The sequence below is a fragment of the Oncorhynchus gorbuscha genome, linkage group LG19 (assembly GCF_021184085.1).
Source record: "Oncorhynchus gorbuscha isolate QuinsamMale2020 ecotype Even-year linkage group LG19, OgorEven_v1.0, whole genome shotgun sequence".
Classification (NCBI taxonomy): domain Eukaryota; kingdom Metazoa; phylum Chordata; class Actinopteri; order Salmoniformes; family Salmonidae; genus Oncorhynchus; species Oncorhynchus gorbuscha.
The window spans coordinates 30631851-30652651 of NC_060191.1; the positions used below are offsets into that span (position 1 = coordinate 30631851).

Consider the following 20801-nt stretch of genomic DNA (forward strand, 5'->3'; position numbering starts at 1 on the left):
ATTTATATAGCGTCCACACCATACCACTGCTCTCCCCTTAATGTATTTTTTACTCGCAGGGGATTGAAATTAAGCATACAAGTCAACAACAACAGTGTTTCCTTTTCTTTTCTTCACAATACTTAAGAACTTGTGCTAGTGTGACTGCAACTGTAAACAAACAAAGACAAGACATTTTTCTTTCAACTATGTCTGCTTTTCAAAAACACCATGAGTCGCCGAGTCTCAACTACAGCGTGTGACTACGCTGTGATCTGCGCCGTGTCCCAGTGGAGCTGGCTCTGAGGGCACAGGAGTGGGTCGGGTGTTTGAAAGAGAGTCCATCACCCTCTCCTGGATCCACTGAATGCCCCTGTTCCTCAGAAACAGTTCCCTGTGGTGTTTGAACTTGTGCACTATCACTATGGAGCAAAGCTCTGTAGCATTGGTGAAGATATCCGCTTGATCATATCACAGATCCAACACTATTAGAATAGACTCTAGTTGGTTGAGTGATTAACCTGGGTCATGTTACAGTTATTAGTCACAGTTCCTCTTGAACGCTTGGTGCACCCGTTGGCCTATAGCAGCACCCTGAAAGAAGAGGCTTCAGATGAGGCAAGTGAACCTGCAACCACAGCACTTCTACTTAAATTTTGTCATGAGATCCTCTCTGAGCTTTACAGGAATATGGCTCGGAATATATACAGCAACACCTCCCCCGTAGACATTTTATAGACGTTATATCTTTGTATTCCTACTGCTATATCATCGAAGGTGCTGTAAAAGTGAGTCTCTCACACTAAATATTGATATTATCTAAGATTAGCAAATGACTAATTTCATGAACTTTGTTTGAGGCTACATACATAATCAGTGCACGCAACAGAACAGCGTACTGTCTACACTCGGTTTGTTGTTTTATGAAATAGTTCTCTTAAATCATAGCTAAAGTTATTGCTATGGATTCTGAGATGCGGTTAGCCTTTAAGGCTGGGACTTAACCAACAATGCAGTTTTAAGAATATACCAACACAAAAAAGTAAGAGATAAGAATAACAAATAATTAAAGAGCAGCAGTAAATAACAATAGCGGGGCTATATACAGGGGGTACCGGTACAAAGTCAATGTAATTGAGGCAATATGTACATGTAGGTAGAGTTATTAAAGTGACTATGCATATGTAATAACAGAGAGTAGCACCAGCGTAGAAGGGAGAGGGGGGGGGGGGCAATGCAAATAATAGCCATTTGATTAGCTGTTCAGGAATCTTATGGCTTGCGGGTAGAAGCTGTTTTAGAAGCTTCTTGGACCTAGACTTGGCACTACGATACATCTTGCCGTGTGGTAGCAGAGAGAACAGTCTATAACTAGGGTGGCTCGAGACTGACCATTTTTTGGGCCTTTCTCTGACACCGCCTGGTATAGAGGTCCTGGATGACAGGAAGCTTGGCCCCAGATATGTACTGGGCCATACAAATTACCCTCTGTAGTGCTTTGCAGTCGGAGGCCGAGCAGTTGCCATACCAGGCAGTGATGCAACAAGTCAGGATGCTCTCGATGGTGCAGCTGTAGAACCTTTTGAGGATCTGAGGACCTATGCCAAATCTTTTCAGTCTCCTGAGGGGGAATAGGTTTTGTCATGCCCTCTTCACTACTGTCTTGGTGTGCTTGGACCATGTTAGTTTGTTGGTTATGTGGACTCCAAGGAACTTGAAGCTCTCAACCTGCTCCACTGCAGCCTCGTCAATGAGAATGGGGGAGTGCTCGGCCCTCTTTTTATGTAGTCCACCATCATCTCCTTTGTCTTGATTACATTGAGGGAGAGGTTGTTGTCCTGGCAACGCACTGCCAGTTCTCTGACCTCCTCCCTATAGGCCGTCTCATCGTTGTCGGTGATCAGGCCTATCACTGTTGTGTCATCAGCAAACTTAATGATGGTGATGGTATATGCACCACCATCAAGCAGAAAAAGAGGACGAGCAAACCCCCAAGAGATCCTCCGACTGCTCGCTGGGCTGCGAGAAAAGGATAACCTGCTTTCTAAGTACACAACCTTGCTGTAGCCCAGGCAAACCGAATCTCAGTTATGAATGCCTCCTATAGCAAAGCTGATGAGTCGGGTGGAGTAGATCTGCCCCAATCCAACGGACAGATGTTAAGCTCAACTCTGCAGCTCATGTGAGACTGGACACTCGCAAGGCATAGGAGATAGGTAAAGGCAGTCTGGCCACCCTTCATCTATCCGAGAAGATCTAATCCAGCTATCAAAGTTTTGGCCCACTTGAGACGGACCTACCAGCCCCGGGAATCAGCACGGATCCTGGGAGTATACCACCAGCCGGTGGCCGCCTAGTGGCACCCTTCCCCCATGGCCATTCAAGAGGTTGCTGACTCAAGACAGAAGGGTCGTGGGCCATCTTCAACCTTCCTGGTGTTTCCGACACCATCAGAATTTCGTGATTACGATCTTGTCTCATCGCTGCTACTCCCCAACGGGCTCGGGACAGGCGAAAGTCGAGTGATGAGTCCTCCGAGGCATGACCTGCCAAACTGCGCTTCTTAACACCTGCTTGCTAATCCCGGAAGCCAGCTGTACCAATGTGTCGGAGGAAACACTGTTCAACTGACGACGAGGTCAGCCTACAGGCGCCCGGCTTGCCACAAGGAGTTGCTAGAGCACGATGAGCCAAGTAAAGCTTCCCCTGTCAAACCCTCGCCTAACCCGGACAGTGATTTCAATATTCATGTTGACAAAGAGACTGACCTCAAGGCCACTGAATTTATAAATCTTTTGAGCTCTGTGGACTTTATCCAACAAGTGACCTGGCCCACCCATAACCGTGGCCATACTCTGGACCTGGTTATTACCAAAGGGGTTTTCTATTGACATATCCTCTATTGTTGATGTTGCTTTATCTGATCACCACAGTGGATTTTTAACTACCTTGTTGCCCATAGCTCAGGGTAATAATTAACGCATTATTAAGAAATGCTATCTTACTTCTGAAGTTGCTACAGATTTTTTTTTTTTAATTCATTATATCACAATTCCAGTGGGTCAGACGTTCACATACACTAAGTTGACTGTGCCATTAAACAGCATGGAAAATTCCAGAAAATTATGTCATGGCTTTACAAGCTTCTGATAGGCTAATTGACATTATTTGAGTCAATTGGAGGTGTACCTTTTGATGTATTTCAAGGCCCACCTTCAAACGCAGTGCCTCTTTGCTTGACATCATGAGAAAAATCAAAAGAAATCAGCCAAAGACCTCAGAAAAAGAATTGTAGGCCTCCACAAGTCTGGTTCATCCTTGGGAACAATTTCCAAATGCCTGAAGGTACCACGTTCATCTGTACAAACAATAGTACGTAAGTATAAACATCATGGGACCACGCAGCCGTTATACCACTCAGGAAGGAGACGGGTTCTGTCTTCTAGAGATGAACGTACTTTGGTGCGAAAAGAGCAAATCAATCCCGAAACTACAGCAAAGGACCTTGTGAAGATGCTGAATGAAACAGATACAAAAGTACCTATGTCCACAGTATAAATCAAGTCCTATATCGACATAACCTGAAAGGCCGCTCAGCAAGGAAGAAGCCACTGCTCCAAAACTGCCATAAAAAAGCCAGGCTACGGTTTGCAACTGCACATGGGGACAAAGATCGTACTTTTTGGAGAAATGTCCTCTGGTCTGACGAAACAAAAATAGAACTGTTTGGCCATAATGACCATCGTTATGTTCTGAGGAAAAAGGAGGAGGCTTGCAAGCCGAATAACACCATCCTAACCGTGAAGCACGGCATCATGTTGTGGGGGTGTTTTGCTGCAGGAGGGTTTGGTGCACTTCACAAAATAAATGGCATCATGAGGAAGTAAAATTATGCGGATATATTGAAGCAACATCTTAATACATCAGTCAGGAAGTTAAAGCTTGGTTGCAAATGGGTCTTCCAAATGGACAATGACCCCAGGCATACTTCCAAAGTTGTGGCAAAATGGCTTAAGGACAACAAAGTCAAGGTATTGGAGTGGCCATCACAAAGCCCTGACCTCAATCCTATAGAGAATATGTGGGCAGAACTGAGAAAGTGTGTGCGAGCAAGGAGGCCTACAAACCTGACTCAGTTACACCAGCTCTGTCAGGAGGAATGGGCAAAAATTCACCCAACTTATTGTGGGAAGCTTGTGGAAACATTTGAGTCAAACTAATTTAAAGGCAATTCTACCAAATATTAATTGAGTGTAAGTAAACTTCTGACCCACTGGGAATGTGAAAGCTGAAATAAAGAATTCAATCTGCTATTATTCTGACATTTCACTTTCTTAAAATAAAGTGGTGATCCTAACTGACCTAAGACAGGGACTTTTTACTAGGATTAAATGTCAGGAATTGTGAAAAACTGAGTTTAAATGTATTTGGCTTAAGCTGTATGTAAACTTCTGACTTCCCACTGTATGTTACCCCTTGGCAGCGTTATCAGAAAGCATGGCATTGATTTTCACTGCTACCTAGACGATACACAGCTTTCCATTTCTGTATCACCAGAGCCAAAGCAGGCTTGACTACGTTAATGCTCTCCTGTCTGGTCTAATCAAGAAAGCCATTGGTTAACTGCAAAACATACAGAATGCTACACACATTACACTGGTTTCAAAGTCTCTGCACTGGCTGCCTGTGCATTTTAGAATATATTTTAAGATTATTGTAATTGGTTTTTAAATCATCCCACAATTGTGCATGCTTTTGAGTTATGTACCCAGTAGGTAGCTCAGGTCCTCTGGCACTGGCATTTTAGCTATCCCAAAGCCTAGGAACAAGAGGCATGGAAAGGTAGCCCTTAGTTACTATGCCCCCAGCCTCTGGAATAGCCTGCCAGAGAATCTGATGGGGGCTGAAACTGTGGACACATTTAAAAGAGACACCTTTTTAGCTTTGCTTTTACTTAGGGTACTTTTTTTATTATTCAGTTTGCTAGTTTTTCTTGTTATTCTTTTTTTTAATCCTTTTATGTTGTTTGTGTAGTAATATATATAAAACCTTTTCCTGGGTAGCTTATATAAAACTGAAAACATTATAATACGCTGTATTTCTAATCATTGTATTTCTCACAATAACAAATTCTATTTCTGATTTTATTGCAGATAATGTTCAGCAGATGCCTTATCTGGTTAAGTTCAGCTGCAGCAGGGTGACACTTCTGCATAGATGCCTTGCTGGACTGTTGGTCTCTTCTGACTAGGGTGTTTTCCTGTTAGCATGGGTGGGTAGTGAGGTAAGGGATGCTGTCCCCTCTGGAAGGGGCCCAATGGTGCGGGCTGGTGTTGGCCTCTCTGGATGGGGCCCGATTGTGTAGGGTGAAGTGGTGCTGGTCTCTCTGGGTGGCTGATGGTCATGATTTTGGAGCATGTATGGCAGAGTTCCTCTTATTTTTTATTTTTTTTGCGTTGTCCCAGAACAGTTTCTTTCAGTTTCCTAGCAAAGATGTTGACACCTGTTTTTTTTTTCAAGTGTACTAGGTCGTACATCAGCTGGGAACAATCAAAAGGATTGTTCTTTAGGGAAACATTGTCCAAGAGAGCTCAGCTTTGTTGCTCGGAATAATGTGGAAGGGAACATCTCCATGTGGCAACAGGGTGGACATAGTAATTTTGGCTGCCCATGCTGCATTGCAGGCGGTACATGTCCTTGCATTGCCATCAAATCATTGATAAATCATGTTAAAATGCAAGAGTCATGGATTTTACAAAGGCCTACAATACTATTTGGCCTGTAATGTGAAATCACGTCAGATGGTTTGTTGTGTGCGATCGATTACATTAAGGTAGGATACGCTATGCATTTGTGATAATTTAATGATTATCTGAGTGCCTCAATTTTGGCCCACCTACATTTTTTAGCTGGCCCTGCCACCAATAGATTTCTGTCTACACCACTGGTTCACGGAGTGACCTTCAGATGCATGACCATAGGAATCAAGAGAACGAAATAGAGTGACGGGATACCACATTACACATCTGTCCTGTCCAATATCTGCCTTTTATGCTGCTCCAGTGAAAATGCCACTTCTCGTTTTTCAAGCTTTGGACAAGTAGCCTAGGTTGGATATATGCTAACCTACTTTGCTGTACCATATTTTATTGCCAAACATAATGTCCATCCATGACTCGCGAATTGAACGATGTTTGATGATTAACACGATATGGCCATGTTTATACATGGATAACGTAGCCTACAAATTGACATCTCATGAAAAGTACGCGCTGGTAGATTAAATAGAAGCAGGCCGGCGGTGGTGAGTATTTAATCAGTGCCGCTTGAGCCCGTTTCAGCCGAGGAGTCCGCAGGCCTTGGTCATCCCATTTTAAATATCAGAGCTGTCAAACGTTTCCTAGCAACAAGGCAGCGGATCGTTCGGCCGAGAGAGAAAAAAAACACGGGGTATTTGGGATAAACCCTGGTCTCACCAAAGTGTAAACAAAGTGTAAACCCGCATAAACCTAGTCTCCGAATTGAACCCAAAACACATTTTCCGGTATAAATATGCACTTCTCGCATTTAATAACCACCCAAACCACGTATGCAGTAATATTCTCCTGATGATGCACACCCAACGAGCTTACGCACCTCATACGACTGTTCTCTGGCCCTGTCCCCTCAGCGGTTCCGTTTTGTTGACAATCTGTTTTCTCCCATTTGATATCCGTTCGTGTTGCATTTGTGGTGAGCAGTTGAAACGAGTGCTGGTAAACAACTTGGTCTGCGGTTTTGCAGTCAGTTGACTTGGACACTTGAGATGGTTACATTGTATTAGCTAAATTGTCACATTCAAACCCCTCCTCTTGATGTGGTCACATGCATTCGGTCATGTGGTATACAGCGCCATCAAGTGGTGGAATTGTTGTATGAGTACGTCTAGTAGGTTATGGGGCTTAGCCGTTATAATTTATAGGCTAGTCTATGGGTCCAATCGAGAAATGGTCCCAGTTTGTGCGCTTGATTTGAATCGATTTTTAAATGTGATTTTACCATTTAAAATACATGAAAATGTTAACCAGGCATTTACATATACCTATAGTTTAAGTAAATACTTAAAATCAAATTGTATTTGTCAAATGTGCCGAATACAACAGGTATAGTAGACCTTGCCGTGGAATGCCCATTTACAAGCCCTTAACCAACAATGCAGTTCAAGAAATAGAGTTATGAAAATATTTACTAAATAAACAAAAGTTGACAATGACATAAAAGTAAGGAGGCTATGTACAGGGGGTACAGGTACCGAGTCAATGTGCGGGGAACAGGTTAGTCGAGTTGTTTCCATTGTGGTCCTCTATAGCCTACTCTGTTGTCATTGTGAAGCTAAACATTCCATAAAGAGTTGGCAATAGAATAGAAACAGACTGGAAACCAGGCTAAGAAATGGGGCCTACCGAAATTGGTAAGTCTTTATGTCCAATACATTTACATTACATTTAAGTCATTTAGCAGACAATACAACATTCACTGCAGTGTGTTTGAATAGTAAGGCCTATGCTAATTACCAGTTTATTTAGTCTCCAAAATAATGTCAACCCATTTACTTATTTAGCCTAGAACTCTGTGGTTTGGAGAATGAGCTAAACAGCCCAACCTAGAACTGGTCTCCTGGCCAAACTGAGAAATCGGGGGAGAAGGGCCTTGGTTAGGGAGGTAACCAAGAACCTGATGGTCACTCTGACAGAGTTCCGAAGCTCCTCTGTGGAGTTGGAAGAACCTTCCAGAAGGACAGCCATTTCTGCAGCACTCCACCAATCAGGCCTTTATGGTAGAGTGGCCAGACGGAAGCCACCCTCAGTAAAAGGCACATGAAAGCCTGCTTGGAGTTTGCCAAAAGGCACCTATTGGACTCTCAGACTATGAGAAACAAGATTCCCTGGTCTGATGAAACCAAGATTGAACTCTTTGGCCTGAATGCCAAGCGTCACGTCCAGAAAACCAGGCACCGCTCATCACCAATACCATTCCTACGGTGAAGCACGGTGGTGGGCAGCAGGGAGACTAGTCAGGATCGAGGGAAAGATGAACAGAGCAAAGTACAGAGAGATCATTGATTAAAACCTTTACAGAGCGCTCAAGGCCTCAGAGGGGGGGGACGACCCTAAGCACAAAACCAAGACAATGCAGGATTGGCTTTGGCTTTGGCTTTGGGACAAGTCTCTGAATGTCCTTGAGTGGCCCAGCCAGAGCCTGGACTTGAACCCGATTGGACATCTCTGGAGAGACCTAAAAATAGCTGTGCAGCGATGCTCCCCATCCAACCTGACAGAGCTTGAGAGGATCTTCAGAGAAGAATGGGGAGAAACTCCCCAAATACAGGTGTGCCAAGCTTGAAGAGTCATAACCGAAGGAGACTCGAGGCTGTAATCACTGGCAAAGGTGCTTCAACAAAGTAAACGGATATCAGTTTTATTTTTATATTAATACATTTGCAAAAATGTCTAAAAAACTATTTTTGCTTTGTCATTATGGGGTGTTGTGTGTAAATTGATGAGGGGAAAACTATTTAATCCATTTTAAAATAAGGCTGTAATTTAACAAAATATGGGAAAAGTCAAGGGGTCTGAATGCACTGTAGCTAGGCTAGCTAGCTAGATTATTTATAGCTAAAAAATAATAAGGATCCACGGCAGGGCAAATATGAACTCCCTATGGAGAGACCCCAGCCAATGTAAGTTAGTCTTTCGAATAATTTAGCTAGCTAGTTCCTGAACATTAACACCTTATTCTTCATCTGGTGTGGAATTGTTTTACTGACTCTGTCTCTGCATTTATCCACAGGGTAACTGTCAATTTGTGAGTCTGTACACAGGAAGTTAAGGAATCTGTATTTTAAGTGTCACACTGAGTGGGCATTCTATGTTGGATTTCTAGTTTGTCTGTTTCTGTGTTTGGGCCTGATATGGTTCTCAATCAGAGGCAGGTGTTAGTCATTGTATCTGATTGAGAACCATATTTAGGTAGCCTGTTTTGGGTTTTATGGGTGGTTGTTTCCTGTGTTAGTGCCACATGGGACTGGTTTCACTTTGTTACTCTGGTTATGAGTTCAGGTTTTCTCATTAAAAACCATGGACAATTACCGCGCTGCATTTTGGTCCTCCTCTCCTTCCCAGGAAGAAACCCGTGACAGTAAGTATCAATTTGATGTTCATGATTATTTGTCACGACCTGATTCATTTAGGCTACCTGATTTGGTCAGTGTGCATTGTAAACTTTACCCTAACCCTAATTAACATAATCTGCCACTTTCCATTGCATTTGAAATGCATTTAATTACATTTCTTGTACATACAGTTGAAGTCGGAAGTTTACATACATACAGCCAAATACATTTACACCTCAGTTTTTCACAATTCCTGACATTTAATCCTGGTAAAAATTTCCTGTCTTAGGTCAGTTAGGATCGGATCATCACTATATTTTAAGAATGTGAAATGTCAGAATAATAGAGGAGAATTTACTTCAGCTTTTATTTCTTTCATCACATTCCCGGTGGATCAGAAGTTTACATACACTCAATTAGTAGTTGGTAGCATTGCCTTAAACTATTTAAACTTGGGTCAAACATTTCAGGGAGCCTTCCAGAAGCTTCCTACAATTAGTTGGGTGAATTTTGGCTGGTTTTGGCTGGCAGTGGCTTCTTCCTTGCTGAGCAGGCCTTTCAGGTTATGTCGATATAGGACTAATTTTACTGTGGATATAGATACTTTTGCAACATGGTAGCAGCACAACATGGTACAAACATTATTGAGCATAGACAACAGCACCAAGGGCAAGAAGGTAGACAACAATAGATCATGTGAAGCAGCCACAACTGTCAGTAAGAGTGCCCATGATTGAGTCTTTCATGTTAGCACATGTTGTATACAAAAATAGTTCAACATCACACAATGTATACACACCTATTACAGTTGGAGCAGGCCAACCCTGCTGGGTGTGCAGGGTTCTGTTTCAGACCGGCTATGACACACCTGATTCAATTCATGAAACCTAATCAAGTGTGCTATTGCTGGGGTGGAACAGAAGTCTGCTCCTTATTGTCCCTAGAATTTCTAAGCAAACAGTTGGAGGCAGAGCTTTCTCCTATAGAGCTACATTTTTATGGAATGGTCTGCCTATCAATGTGAGACTCAGTGTCCTGTTAGGGTGCGAAGGTGAAAGGCAAAGCACTTGGAGTGACAAACCACCCTTGCTGTCTCTGGCTGGCTGGCACCCCTCTCTCCACTGGGATTCTCTGCCTCTGACCCTATTACAGGGCATAGTCACTGGCTTTACATGCCATTCCATGCCGTCCCTAGGAGGGGTGTGTCACTTCAGTGGGTTAATGTGATATTCCTGTCTGGTAATTGCGACCCGTTGGGCTCGTGCGGTGGAGGAGATCTTCGTGGGCTATTCACAGCCTCGTCTCAGGTAGTAAATTGGTGGTCTGTTGATATCACTCTATTGGTATGGAGGCTGTGCTTTGGAAATGTGGGTGGGGTTATATCATGCTTAGTTGGCCCTTTCCGGGGTTATCGTTGGATAGCGCCACGGTGTCCCCCTCCCACAGTCTCAGCCAACAGGATCTATGCTGCAATAGTTTGTGCTGGGAGGCTAGAGTCAGTCTGTTATATCTGGTGTAATTCTCCTGTCTTATCTGGTGTCCTGTGTAAATTTAAGTATGCTCCCTTGAATTTTCTCTCCCTCCACTCCCGGAGGTCCTGAGCCCTAGGACCAAGCCTCATGGATACCTGGCCTGATGACTCCTGGCTGTCCCCAGTCCACCCGTTTGCTGCTGCTCCAGTTTCAATTGTCTGCCTGCGGCTATGGAACCCTGACCTGTTTTCTGGACGTGCTACCTTGTCCATGACCTGCTGTTTTTGACTCGCTCTATATCTCTCTACCGTACCTGCTGTCTCGACCATCTTTAATTCTCAGCTATGAAAAGCCAACTGTGTCATTATGCACACCTGGTCCCCATTCCCACTGACTGTATTTGTATAAATGCCCTTTGTTTCACCATTGGGTTGTCGATTATTGTTCCATTGCCCGTTGGTTGTCTGAGTACCGGTGTTTTGGCTTTCGTGCCACGTGTATTGCGCAGATGATTATACGGGTCTCGTTGAGGGAGAGAATCTCCTAATCCCCAAAAATGGGAGAATTAAACAATATTTCTATTTTTGAGAATGTGGGAACTGTCCGTGGACACTTAAGGGACAGTCATGTTGTGTGTTTAATTTGGTGATCTCATGAAGGACAGGAAACACACAACTATATCTCTTAATGTGTGCATTTCCCAGCATTTTCCAGCTCCAACGAGCCCGCAATTACCACTCTGAGCTTTCAAGGACAGAGCTTTTCCATCTACCAGGACTACTCCCCCACTGTTTCCAGGCAGCGCGCAGCTTTCGGACAGGCCAAACGAGTACTTCGGGACCATCCAAGTGTGAAATAATGGACTGCGATTCCTGGCCCATTTATGGATATCTCACGAGGGTAAAGACTACACATTTGAATCTCCGGATGAGGCTATGGCTCACATTCAACGTCACTTCAAGAAGTCTTGAATATGCTCACAGTTCAGCAACTGTTGCTTGTAGTAAGTAACCCACTTGTGGTACAATTATGCTTAGACATAACAGGCTAGTCTTGTATAGTTGGTGAAACTATTCAGGCTTATTTGAGGTGATCTAATGTCTTGATCTTCTAGTGTGCGTGCTTTATCTCGCTCACCTATTTAGTTTGTTTACACATTGTCTCGGTGACTCAAAATATTTTTGGTTATTTGTTTACTGCATCCGTTTGCAATTGACCCAGTTAACCGTAACTACACGAGGCTACACGTTTTTTTGGGGCCTCATTTTAATTTTAAAAGTGCTGGGCATAAATGACGCTCAAAAAACATTCAACGTTGCGCACACGTAGTTTTTTGGTATTGGTTGTATAAAGCTGTCTCAGCTTCAACTAGACTACTATTATAATTACTATTATTTTTGATTGTCTTATTACGATTTCCTTACTTCAAATTAGGTCTGTGAAAAGAAGCATGGAGAGAGAGAGAGCGAGAGCGGAGAGGGATAACTCAAGGAGCGGAGTAAAAACTATACAAATGGACGTTACACGCGGCGTATCACATTTAACAAACCAAACATTAAAATACCGTTATAGAAGGTAAAGAGGTAAAGAAGGTAAAAGTTTCCCTAGTGCAGGTTTTATAATGAACACAACTTAAGTAAGCACATCAAATGTGCATATAAAAGCAACACAAGTAAAGCAATGTGCATGTAAGAACAATCCCATAAATAGCCCATCCAACTACCTCACCCCCATACTTTGCACCCCAGTATATCTACTTGCACATTCATCTTCTGCACATTCTACCATTCACAGTGTCTCCTGACCCCTCCTGTCTCAGCCTCCAGTATTTATGCTGCAGTAGTTTGTGTCGGCCGGCTAGGGTCAGTTTGTTATATCTGGAGTACTTCTCCTGTATTATCCGGTGTCCTGTGTGAATTTTAAGTATGCTCTCTCTAATGCTCTCTTTCTCTATTTCTTTCTCTCTCTCGGAGGACCTGAGCCCTAGGACCATGTCTCAGGACTACCTGGCATGATGACTCCTTGCTGTCCCCAGAGCACCTGGCCGTGCTGCTGCTCCAGTTTCAACTGTTCTGCCTGCGGCTATGGAATCCTGACCTGTTCACCGGACGTGCTACCTGTCCCAGACCTGCTGTTTTCAACTCTCTAGAGACAGCAGGAGCGGTAGATACTCTTAATGATCGGCTATGAAAAGCCAACTGACATTTACTCCTGAGGTGCTGACTTGCTGCACCCTCGTTAACTACTGTGATTATTATTATTTGACCATGCTGGTCATTTATGAGCTTTTGAACATCTTGGCCATGTTCTGTTATAATAAAGAGGACTGGCCACCCCTCATAGCCTGGTTCCTCTCTAGGTTTCTTCCAAGGTTTTGGCCTTTCTATGGAGTTTTTCCTAGCCACCGTGCTTCTACACCTGCATTGCTTGCTGTTTGGGGTTTTAGGCTGGGTTTCTGTACAGCACTTTGAGATATCAGCTGATCTAACTAAGAAGGGCTATATAAATACATTTGATTTGATTTGAATTTTTGCAGCCTCAGGCTCATCTAAAAAGCTCCTTTTGAAGTGGGGGTCAATGAAACAAGCAATGTGCATGACTCTCTTTGCCTTCTCTGTGGATCTGTTGTTAAGGTCTTCTCTCATTACCCTTTTCATCTCCTTGGTCAGGGATGGCTCCGTTTCCTTTTCCACCAGAATATCACGGGTGATGTGGTCCAGGACAGGCTTGATGGCTGACAGTGTCACTCATGTCTCTGAGGCAAGTGATCTGTAAACTTGCTCAGAGTTTCAAGGAGCTGGCACAGTTTCTCCATGACACTTATGTCGGCGTCCTTGGGCATCAGATGCCAAGTTCCTATTTTTCCACCAAGTATCGCACAAACTGGCTGCTGTTGGCTGAGGAAACGCTCAAGCATCTTGTGTGTAGATCCCCATCGGGTCACCACCTCATGGATCAGAGCTTTCTGTGGCATGTTGAGGGCAGCTTGCTTTTCTCTCAGTTCTCTCCTTCTCTTCCAGCTCCGTGAGATGCCTTGGACCAGATGACGGCAGACCTTGACAGCTGTGTCAACTCTCTGAATTTTCAAAACCTTTGAGATGGCCATCTTAAAAAATAAAGGAGAGCCGCATACTCTAGGAGCTCAGATGCAAAAATATTTATGTCCAACGTTTCGACAGACAAGCTGTCTTCATCAGGGTATAATGACAAACACTGCGGGATGACTCATTTATATAGTGTCAAAAGACACACAGGTATCTGTAATCATGGCCGAGTGTGGCCTGTAATCATTGGTTAATTCTCATATATTAAAATAGCATACAAGAAACATAAATGGATAGCGTACGATCATCAAATTTTTGCCAAAGCACCTAAGCCACATATCTGGGAACTCTTCAAACGCCTTGATCATGTTTGTTGCGTTGTCTTTCTTGTTGATCCCCTACTCTTTCCAGCATATTCACAAAAAACCCTTTGTTGTGAGCCGATTGATCTTCTGGGAAGAACTGTGTTTCCAAGCACTTTGATTCCAGTTGCCAGTTTGGGGTGAGGAAATCGATAGTGAAGCTGATGTAGGGTTGTCCACCCCTACATCAGCTTGTGTTGATGTGGGTTCATATAAGCACAACTGTAGATGAGGAGGGACCAGTAAAGCATCACTGGGTTTGCCTGCTGCACGCCCACTCTGTAAACAAAGGAATAGCAAATTTATTATTATTATTATTATTATTGGTGATGTTAAATTACAATTATTTCTCTCTCACACACACAAAATATGTTGGTAGTGTGAATAAACTACATAACGTGTGCAATGGGCGAATAGAGTCTGCAGACACACGACACCTATAGTACAGCATCAGAACAACGTGTGGTGTTTTTACAAGAGTAGGTAACACTGAAAGCCTCAGTTTACATTACTGACAAGCTATTAGCAAGTAAGACAGTCAAACCATGACGTTTTCCCCCATTCCGAAGTTCCACTTTACCTTGCATTCGCTATAAAGATTTTAATTGTTGCCCCCTTTCACAGCAATTTTAGTTCTATTATTTTTGTATTTTTTGCATGTTCTGCAGACAGGGTGACCATCTTCAATTTAAGTTTCCCTCAGCACTCTTGTAAAACCCAAAATACGACCACATTTCAGATTTGATCCTCTCAGAAGGCTGAAAAATCTCTCGAGTGCTGTCATTGCCTTTTGCCATGTTTTCACACAAAACAAAACCCACGTTAGCATGATGCACCTGCGTCAGACTGTTGCTAACTTTGGTTGCTGCTGGACAGTATTCATGACTTTTAATGATAATTACAATTTGAAACGGTAATACTAATCGTCTGGAATTGTTCTGTGGTTTATCTAGAAACCGGTAACTGTTTCATCCCTAGTGCCAACTAACGTGACACAGCTTACTTACTAAGTTCACGACACACAGAGTTGAAGTGTGCCCAAATAGAGAAGAAGGCCTTAGGGATCATATTTGGGGTAATGAAGTTCCCTGACTACCTATATGGTCATAAGACCAATCCAAACTATCAAGTGTCATTTTTAGATGTACTTTCCATTTTACCTAAGGACAAGGAAACTACCAAGGACAAGGGTTTGGCAAAAGTGAAGCACTTCACACTTACAGAATGGCCTAACCATTATTGGGGTGAGAAGGGATGAGCTCTCTGTAGAAAGAGATTGTGGGTTATGGGGTATGAGAGCGGTGGTGCTGGCTACTGAAGGAGCTACATTAAAACCACTGGTGCATGGTCAAAATGAAAGCTCTTGCAAAAAAGCCACTTTTGGTGGCCCAGGTTAGACTCAGACATAAAAGACATGGTAAGGGATGCCAGGTGTGTCAGTCTCATAGACATAGAACCTTGCACTAGTGCATCCTTGGAAATGGCCTGAGCGGGGCCCTGGCAGCGCATCCATATCAATTTTCTCACGCTGGCCAAAAGTAAAGTGTATGAGTAGTACCGTAATTTCCTGACTATAAGCCGCTACTTTTTCCCCACGCTTTGAACCTCGTTTATGGATTTTTTTCCCGCTTTCACAAGAATCATGCCGCCAAAAAACTGACCACCGTCAGTCACATCGTGACGTAAATCGAGCGCCCTCAAACTTCCCATCATTCTGATTACAGTAGTCATTTTGTCACCCTCATCATGACAAAGACACAGAGAAATGCATATGATGCAGCTTTCAAGTTGAAGGTGATCATTCTGGCTGTTGGAAAAGGAAATAGAGCTGCTGCACGGGAGCTTGGCCTTAATGAGTCGATGATAAGACATTGGAAACAGAAGTGTGAGGAACTGACTCAGTGCAAAAAGACAACAAAAGCTTTCAGAGGGAAAGAAAAGCAGATGGCCCGAACTAGAAAATGAGCTTGAAGACTGGGTCAACACACAGAGAGCAGGCGGCCGAGGTGTTTCAACTGTGCAGATCCGACTGAAAGCCAAAACAATCGCCACCGCAATGAAGTTTGAGGATTTTAGAGGTGGATTTTCAATTCTGAGGCTATTCAACTCCGACACCGAAGGAGATGACTACAGTGGTTTCAGTGCACAGGAGGAGGAAGATGACTTTCTTGATAGGCTACTGCTTACTGCTTATTTTTTTCATTTTTCTTACAAACCGTTTCGTTAAAGCCTATCTATTTTTGTAACAAGCCGTGTTTCGTTTTAAAGGCTGTGTAAAGTTCATTTGTTTCAATGTACCGGTAGGCACCTGTGGCTTATAGACATGTGCGGCTTATTTATGTACAAAATACTTTTATATTTTTTTAATTCAGTGTACAGAATCTAAAACAGGCTCTAAGAGAAGGACAAGTCATCAGGACGGTCTTTACAGCATAGTTAGTATCCCCTTACACTTGTGTCTATAAGGTAGTAGTTTTGGAATTGTTAGTTAGATTACTTGTTGGTTATCACTGCATTGTCGGAACTAGAAGCACAAGCATTTCGATACACTCGCATTAACATCTGCTAACCATGTGTATGTGACTAATAAAATTTGATTTGATATGGTTAAACACAGTTTTTCAGCTGGAATGCAGTCGTTGTGACAAACAGTGCTTGTCCGAGATTACTTGGGAGTAGAGAGAAATGGGTACCCGGGGTTGTGAAACGGGTACTTGGTCCTGTAACCTACTTTAGTGCAGACTGAGGGGAAATTGTGTAAGACGTATGTGGGTCAAATGATGATGCAACACAATGAAAGAGAAGACCTGAATGTGTCCGAGTGGAACGTTTCTGATTGGGACTTGGGAACTACGACTGTGACAGGCACACATACAGAGACACCGATTGTGTGAGGCCGTGAGCCTGAGGGCCCAGAGCATCGAGAGGCCAAAAAGGCCTCCGGACCAATTGGATCTGTAAATAGGTTGTATATGAGTTGATAAGTGAAACTGTTTTAGAAAACCCATGATGTTCATCAAGGATGTTTTCAGAAGAAGTGAGAATTTGTGAAGTGTGGTGTAATTGAGAAATGTGTTCATGAGTTTAGAGGAATGCCCGAAACGTTGGTAAATATCTATTAAATTGCTGGGAAATGACACGTGGAGTGGTGCGAATTTCTTTATTTTGATAGCTTTATGAGTTTAGATGTAAAAATGGTTGCAAATAGTCAATGGGATTTGTATGCAAGGGTTGAGTTATTTGAATGAACAAATGTTAATGCGGTTTCCGGTCTTGCATTGAAAATGAAAGGAGATGAAAGGGCGGTAACAATTCAATGATGTATTGGAGAGTTGGGCTGAAGACACTGTAGAGAGTAGTCGACTAATGTGTTAAGGAGAACATTAAGTAAATCTGTTCCATTTATTATAAGTACGCTTCGGAGTCTTCAGTAAAAGAACCCAGCATTTTAGGATGCAACAGTATCGTCCATCAGCCTAGTGAAGCGAGTCACACCCTGAGTCGGAGGCGTGCCAGAGAGGACAGGAGAACTGAAAGTAATAGCTGTCACGTTAATTTATATGGTTCCCATGACTTGCTATCAGCAGAAGTGCCTGTGAGTCCTGTGCGTCTGGAAAGATGGATATGTTTAAAACTGTTCTTAAAATTGTTCAGAAACAGCAGAATAGTCTCGGGTTAGTTGCGTTGTTAACTGCAGGCGGGGAACAGATATTCTCGTCAGTGGTGTTCAAATGTCCTTGCAGTGGCTGGAACTTTTCCTACGGCATGGTGTTTCTCTTAGTGCCTGCTCTGGCACTGTTGGTGTTAGGTTACGACATGAGCAATAAAACATGGAAATTGTTTACAGGTTTTTGTTTACGCAAATCCAAATTATGTCGTTTTAAATATTTTTGCGCCTGTGGGGTGGTCTTCTTTCAGATCACCACAACCGCAGTTGTTGCACCTGTGAGTTAGATTGCAGTCGCTTTGCTCAATGGCATTGACTGGTATCAATGTAACTGTTTTCACCAACCACCTTTGCGATGGGAAGAGTCCGCAGTGCCAGGATGAACTTCCCTGTAGGAGTGCCACCCACGTGCCACAATCTGACAGCAATGATGTGCTGGCAACCCTCCACGCTGAGTCGCAGGTGAGATAATATTCACACTAATAGAGCTAAGTTATGGTTTGATTTATCATTTTTTATCATATCATCTTTGCCCCACTTCAGTATGTTTTAATTGGCTATCTTTGTTTTTGTCGACGGCCTGTTGGCGTGTAGGTGATTATAGACTGACAGGTATCAGGTTTCTGCTAATCGAAAATCAAATCAAGAGTCTGCTTTCTATTCCGCAACAAAGCCTCCTTCACTCACGCCGCCAAGCTTACCCTAGTAAAACTGTCTATCCTACCGATCCTCGACATCGGCGATGTCATCTACAAAATTGGCTTCAAACACTCTACGTAGCAAACTGGATGCAGTCTATCACAGTGCCATCCGTTTTGTCACTAAAAGCACCTTATACCACCCACCACTGCGACTTGTATGCTCTAGTCGGCTGGCCCTCGCTACATATTTGTCTCCAGACCCACTGGCTCCAGATCATCTACAAGTCCATGCTAGGTAAAGCTCCGCCTTATCTCAGTTCACTGGTCACGATGGCAACACCCATCCGTAGCACGCGCTCCAGCAGGTGTATCTCACTGATCATGCCTAAAGCCAACACCTCATTTGGCCGCCTTTCGTTCCAGTACTCTGCTGCCTGTGACTGGAACGAACTGCAAAAATCGCTGGAGACTTTTAAGTTGGAGACTTTTATCTCCCTCAAGTTGGAGACTTTTATAACCGATCGCTGCAGCTGTACATAGTCTATTGGTAAATAGTCCACCCATTTTCACCTACCTCATTCCCATACTGTTTTTATTTATTTACTTTTCTGCTCTTTTGCACACCAATATACATGACCTACCTGTACATGACCATCTGATCATTTATCACTCCAGTGTTAATCTGCAAAATTATAATTATTCGCTTACCTCCTCATGCCTTTTGCACACATTGTATATAGACTCCCCCTTTTTTCTACTGTGTTATTGACTTGTTAATTGTTTACTCCATGTTCACACTGCTATGCTTTATCTTGGCCAGGTCGCAGTTGCAAATAAGAACTTGTTCTCAACTAGCCTACCTGGTTAAATAAAGGTGAAATAAATAACATTTCAAAAAATGAGCAGAATACTGTATGTGGGCAATTATAACTGTGACATTAACTCAGGCATGTGTGGAATATTTTGGTTTTGATTTCAGGTCCTGGGTTGGCTACTGATCGCCTCCATAATGGTCTTCAACCTCCTGCTGACCTGTGTTGCCCGGTGTAACTCCCCAGTCAGCTACCTGCAGCTGAAGTTCTGGAGGGTCTATGCCCAGCGGGAGAGCGACGTGCTGGAAAGCAACATGGCAGATCATGCCGAAAAGCTTGCAGAGAGGAACCTGAAGAGCTTCTTCCAGCAGATTCCTCCAGAGCCTGTCACGACCCCACCTAACCAGGCCTGGGAGAAGATCTCGTCCCTCTACAGGTTCAGCACCAGAGACCACTACTACAGCATCCTGCACAAGTACGTGGAGAAGTGCCAGGACCCTGCAGAGGCCAGGGACCACAGGATGTCATCTGTCAGGTCAGACGGTCCAGACACTGCTAATCCGTCTGTGCTCACCTTTGTGGATGAGGGCAAGATGATGCTGTGAATGGGCATGCATATGATCATAGGAACAGCGGCGACAGCATCACTATCATGACCTTATCTGTAACCATCCTCATTACTTTTTTGCGTCAAAGTTATGACTCATTATAGAGGATTGTTGTCAATGATTATACTCTTCGTCATCATCATGATTATCGCTGTGCGTCAGGGGATTTTTCAGTAGAAAAACCAATCACATCTGATTAACCACTTTCAGGTCTTTGCTTCAATAACAATGCTTCCCAATTTTATATTGTGCTCAGAAGGGATTTTTATTTATTTTTAAATAGTTGATCGTACTTTCTCTTTTACTTTTCTGTTTAGTATTTTATGTTCATCAGACTTGGCCTACATACAGGTGGTCTGTGTCATTAAACAGGAAACGCATGGTCTGGTTCTAATTAAATAAGGAGCAAGTTTGTGCACTGCAAAATACTTTCAATAAAAGCCTTTTACCAGTGTACATGTTTGACCTTACAAGCTCGGTCTCCAAAGTATTTATGCGTTATTGTTCTTTATATCATTGCACTGTAGACCGACCATTGCCACAAGTGAACTGCGATGAACATTAGCTCTGAATTGAATGCAAACTTAGCGTAATTGTTAGATTCGTATCTCTGTGTAAAGCTTAAGTAGTACTAGTCAGAGATAGGCAGTATTTCTGTTGCATGTATTTGACATACATATTTCAATTACATTTGTGTATTACAGTGGAGCAAAAAGTATTTAGTCAGCCACCAATTGTGCAAGTTCTCCCACTTAAAAAGATGAGAGGCTTGTCATTTTCATCATAGGTACACTTGAACTAATGACAGAAAATCACATTGTAGGATTTTCAATTAATTTATTTGCAAATTATGGTGGAAAATAAGTATTTGGTCAATAACAAAAGTTTATCACAATACTTTGTTATATACCCTTTGTTGGCAATGACAGAGGTCAAACGTTTTCTGTAAGTCTTCACAAGGTTTTCACACACAGTTGCTGGTATTTTGGCCCATTCCTCTCCTCTAGAGCAATGATGTTTTGGGGCTGGTGCTGGCCAACACGGACTTTCAACTCCCTCCAAAGA

At 43.0% G+C, this 20801-nt stretch overlaps 2 protein-coding genes across 3 annotated transcripts in view; one reads left to right on the forward strand and one right to left on the reverse strand.

The window, feature by feature from the left end:
* klhl32 (kelch-like family member 32) overlaps nucleotides 1-6817 on the reverse strand; it is a 35494-nt gene extending 28677 nt beyond the window's left edge. For both annotated transcript variants that reach the window (XM_046313277.1, XM_046313276.1), the window contains exon 1: nucleotides 6616-6817. The gene's annotated coding sequence lies outside the window, so the exon portion shown is untranslated. The remainder of the gene's footprint in view (nucleotides 1-6615) is intronic.
* Nucleotides 6818-15851: 9034 nt separating this feature from the next.
* LOC124004695 (calcium homeostasis modulator protein 6-like) lies at nucleotides 15852-20192 on the forward strand. Its single transcript, XM_046313406.1, is given in 3 exon segments — nucleotides 15852-17985; nucleotides 17987-18137; nucleotides 19296-20192. Coding segments are annotated over 3 exon segments (948 nt in total). The 5' UTR covers nucleotides 15852-17626; the 3' UTR covers nucleotides 19734-20192.
* The last annotated feature ends 609 nt before the right edge of the window (nucleotides 20193-20801 follow it).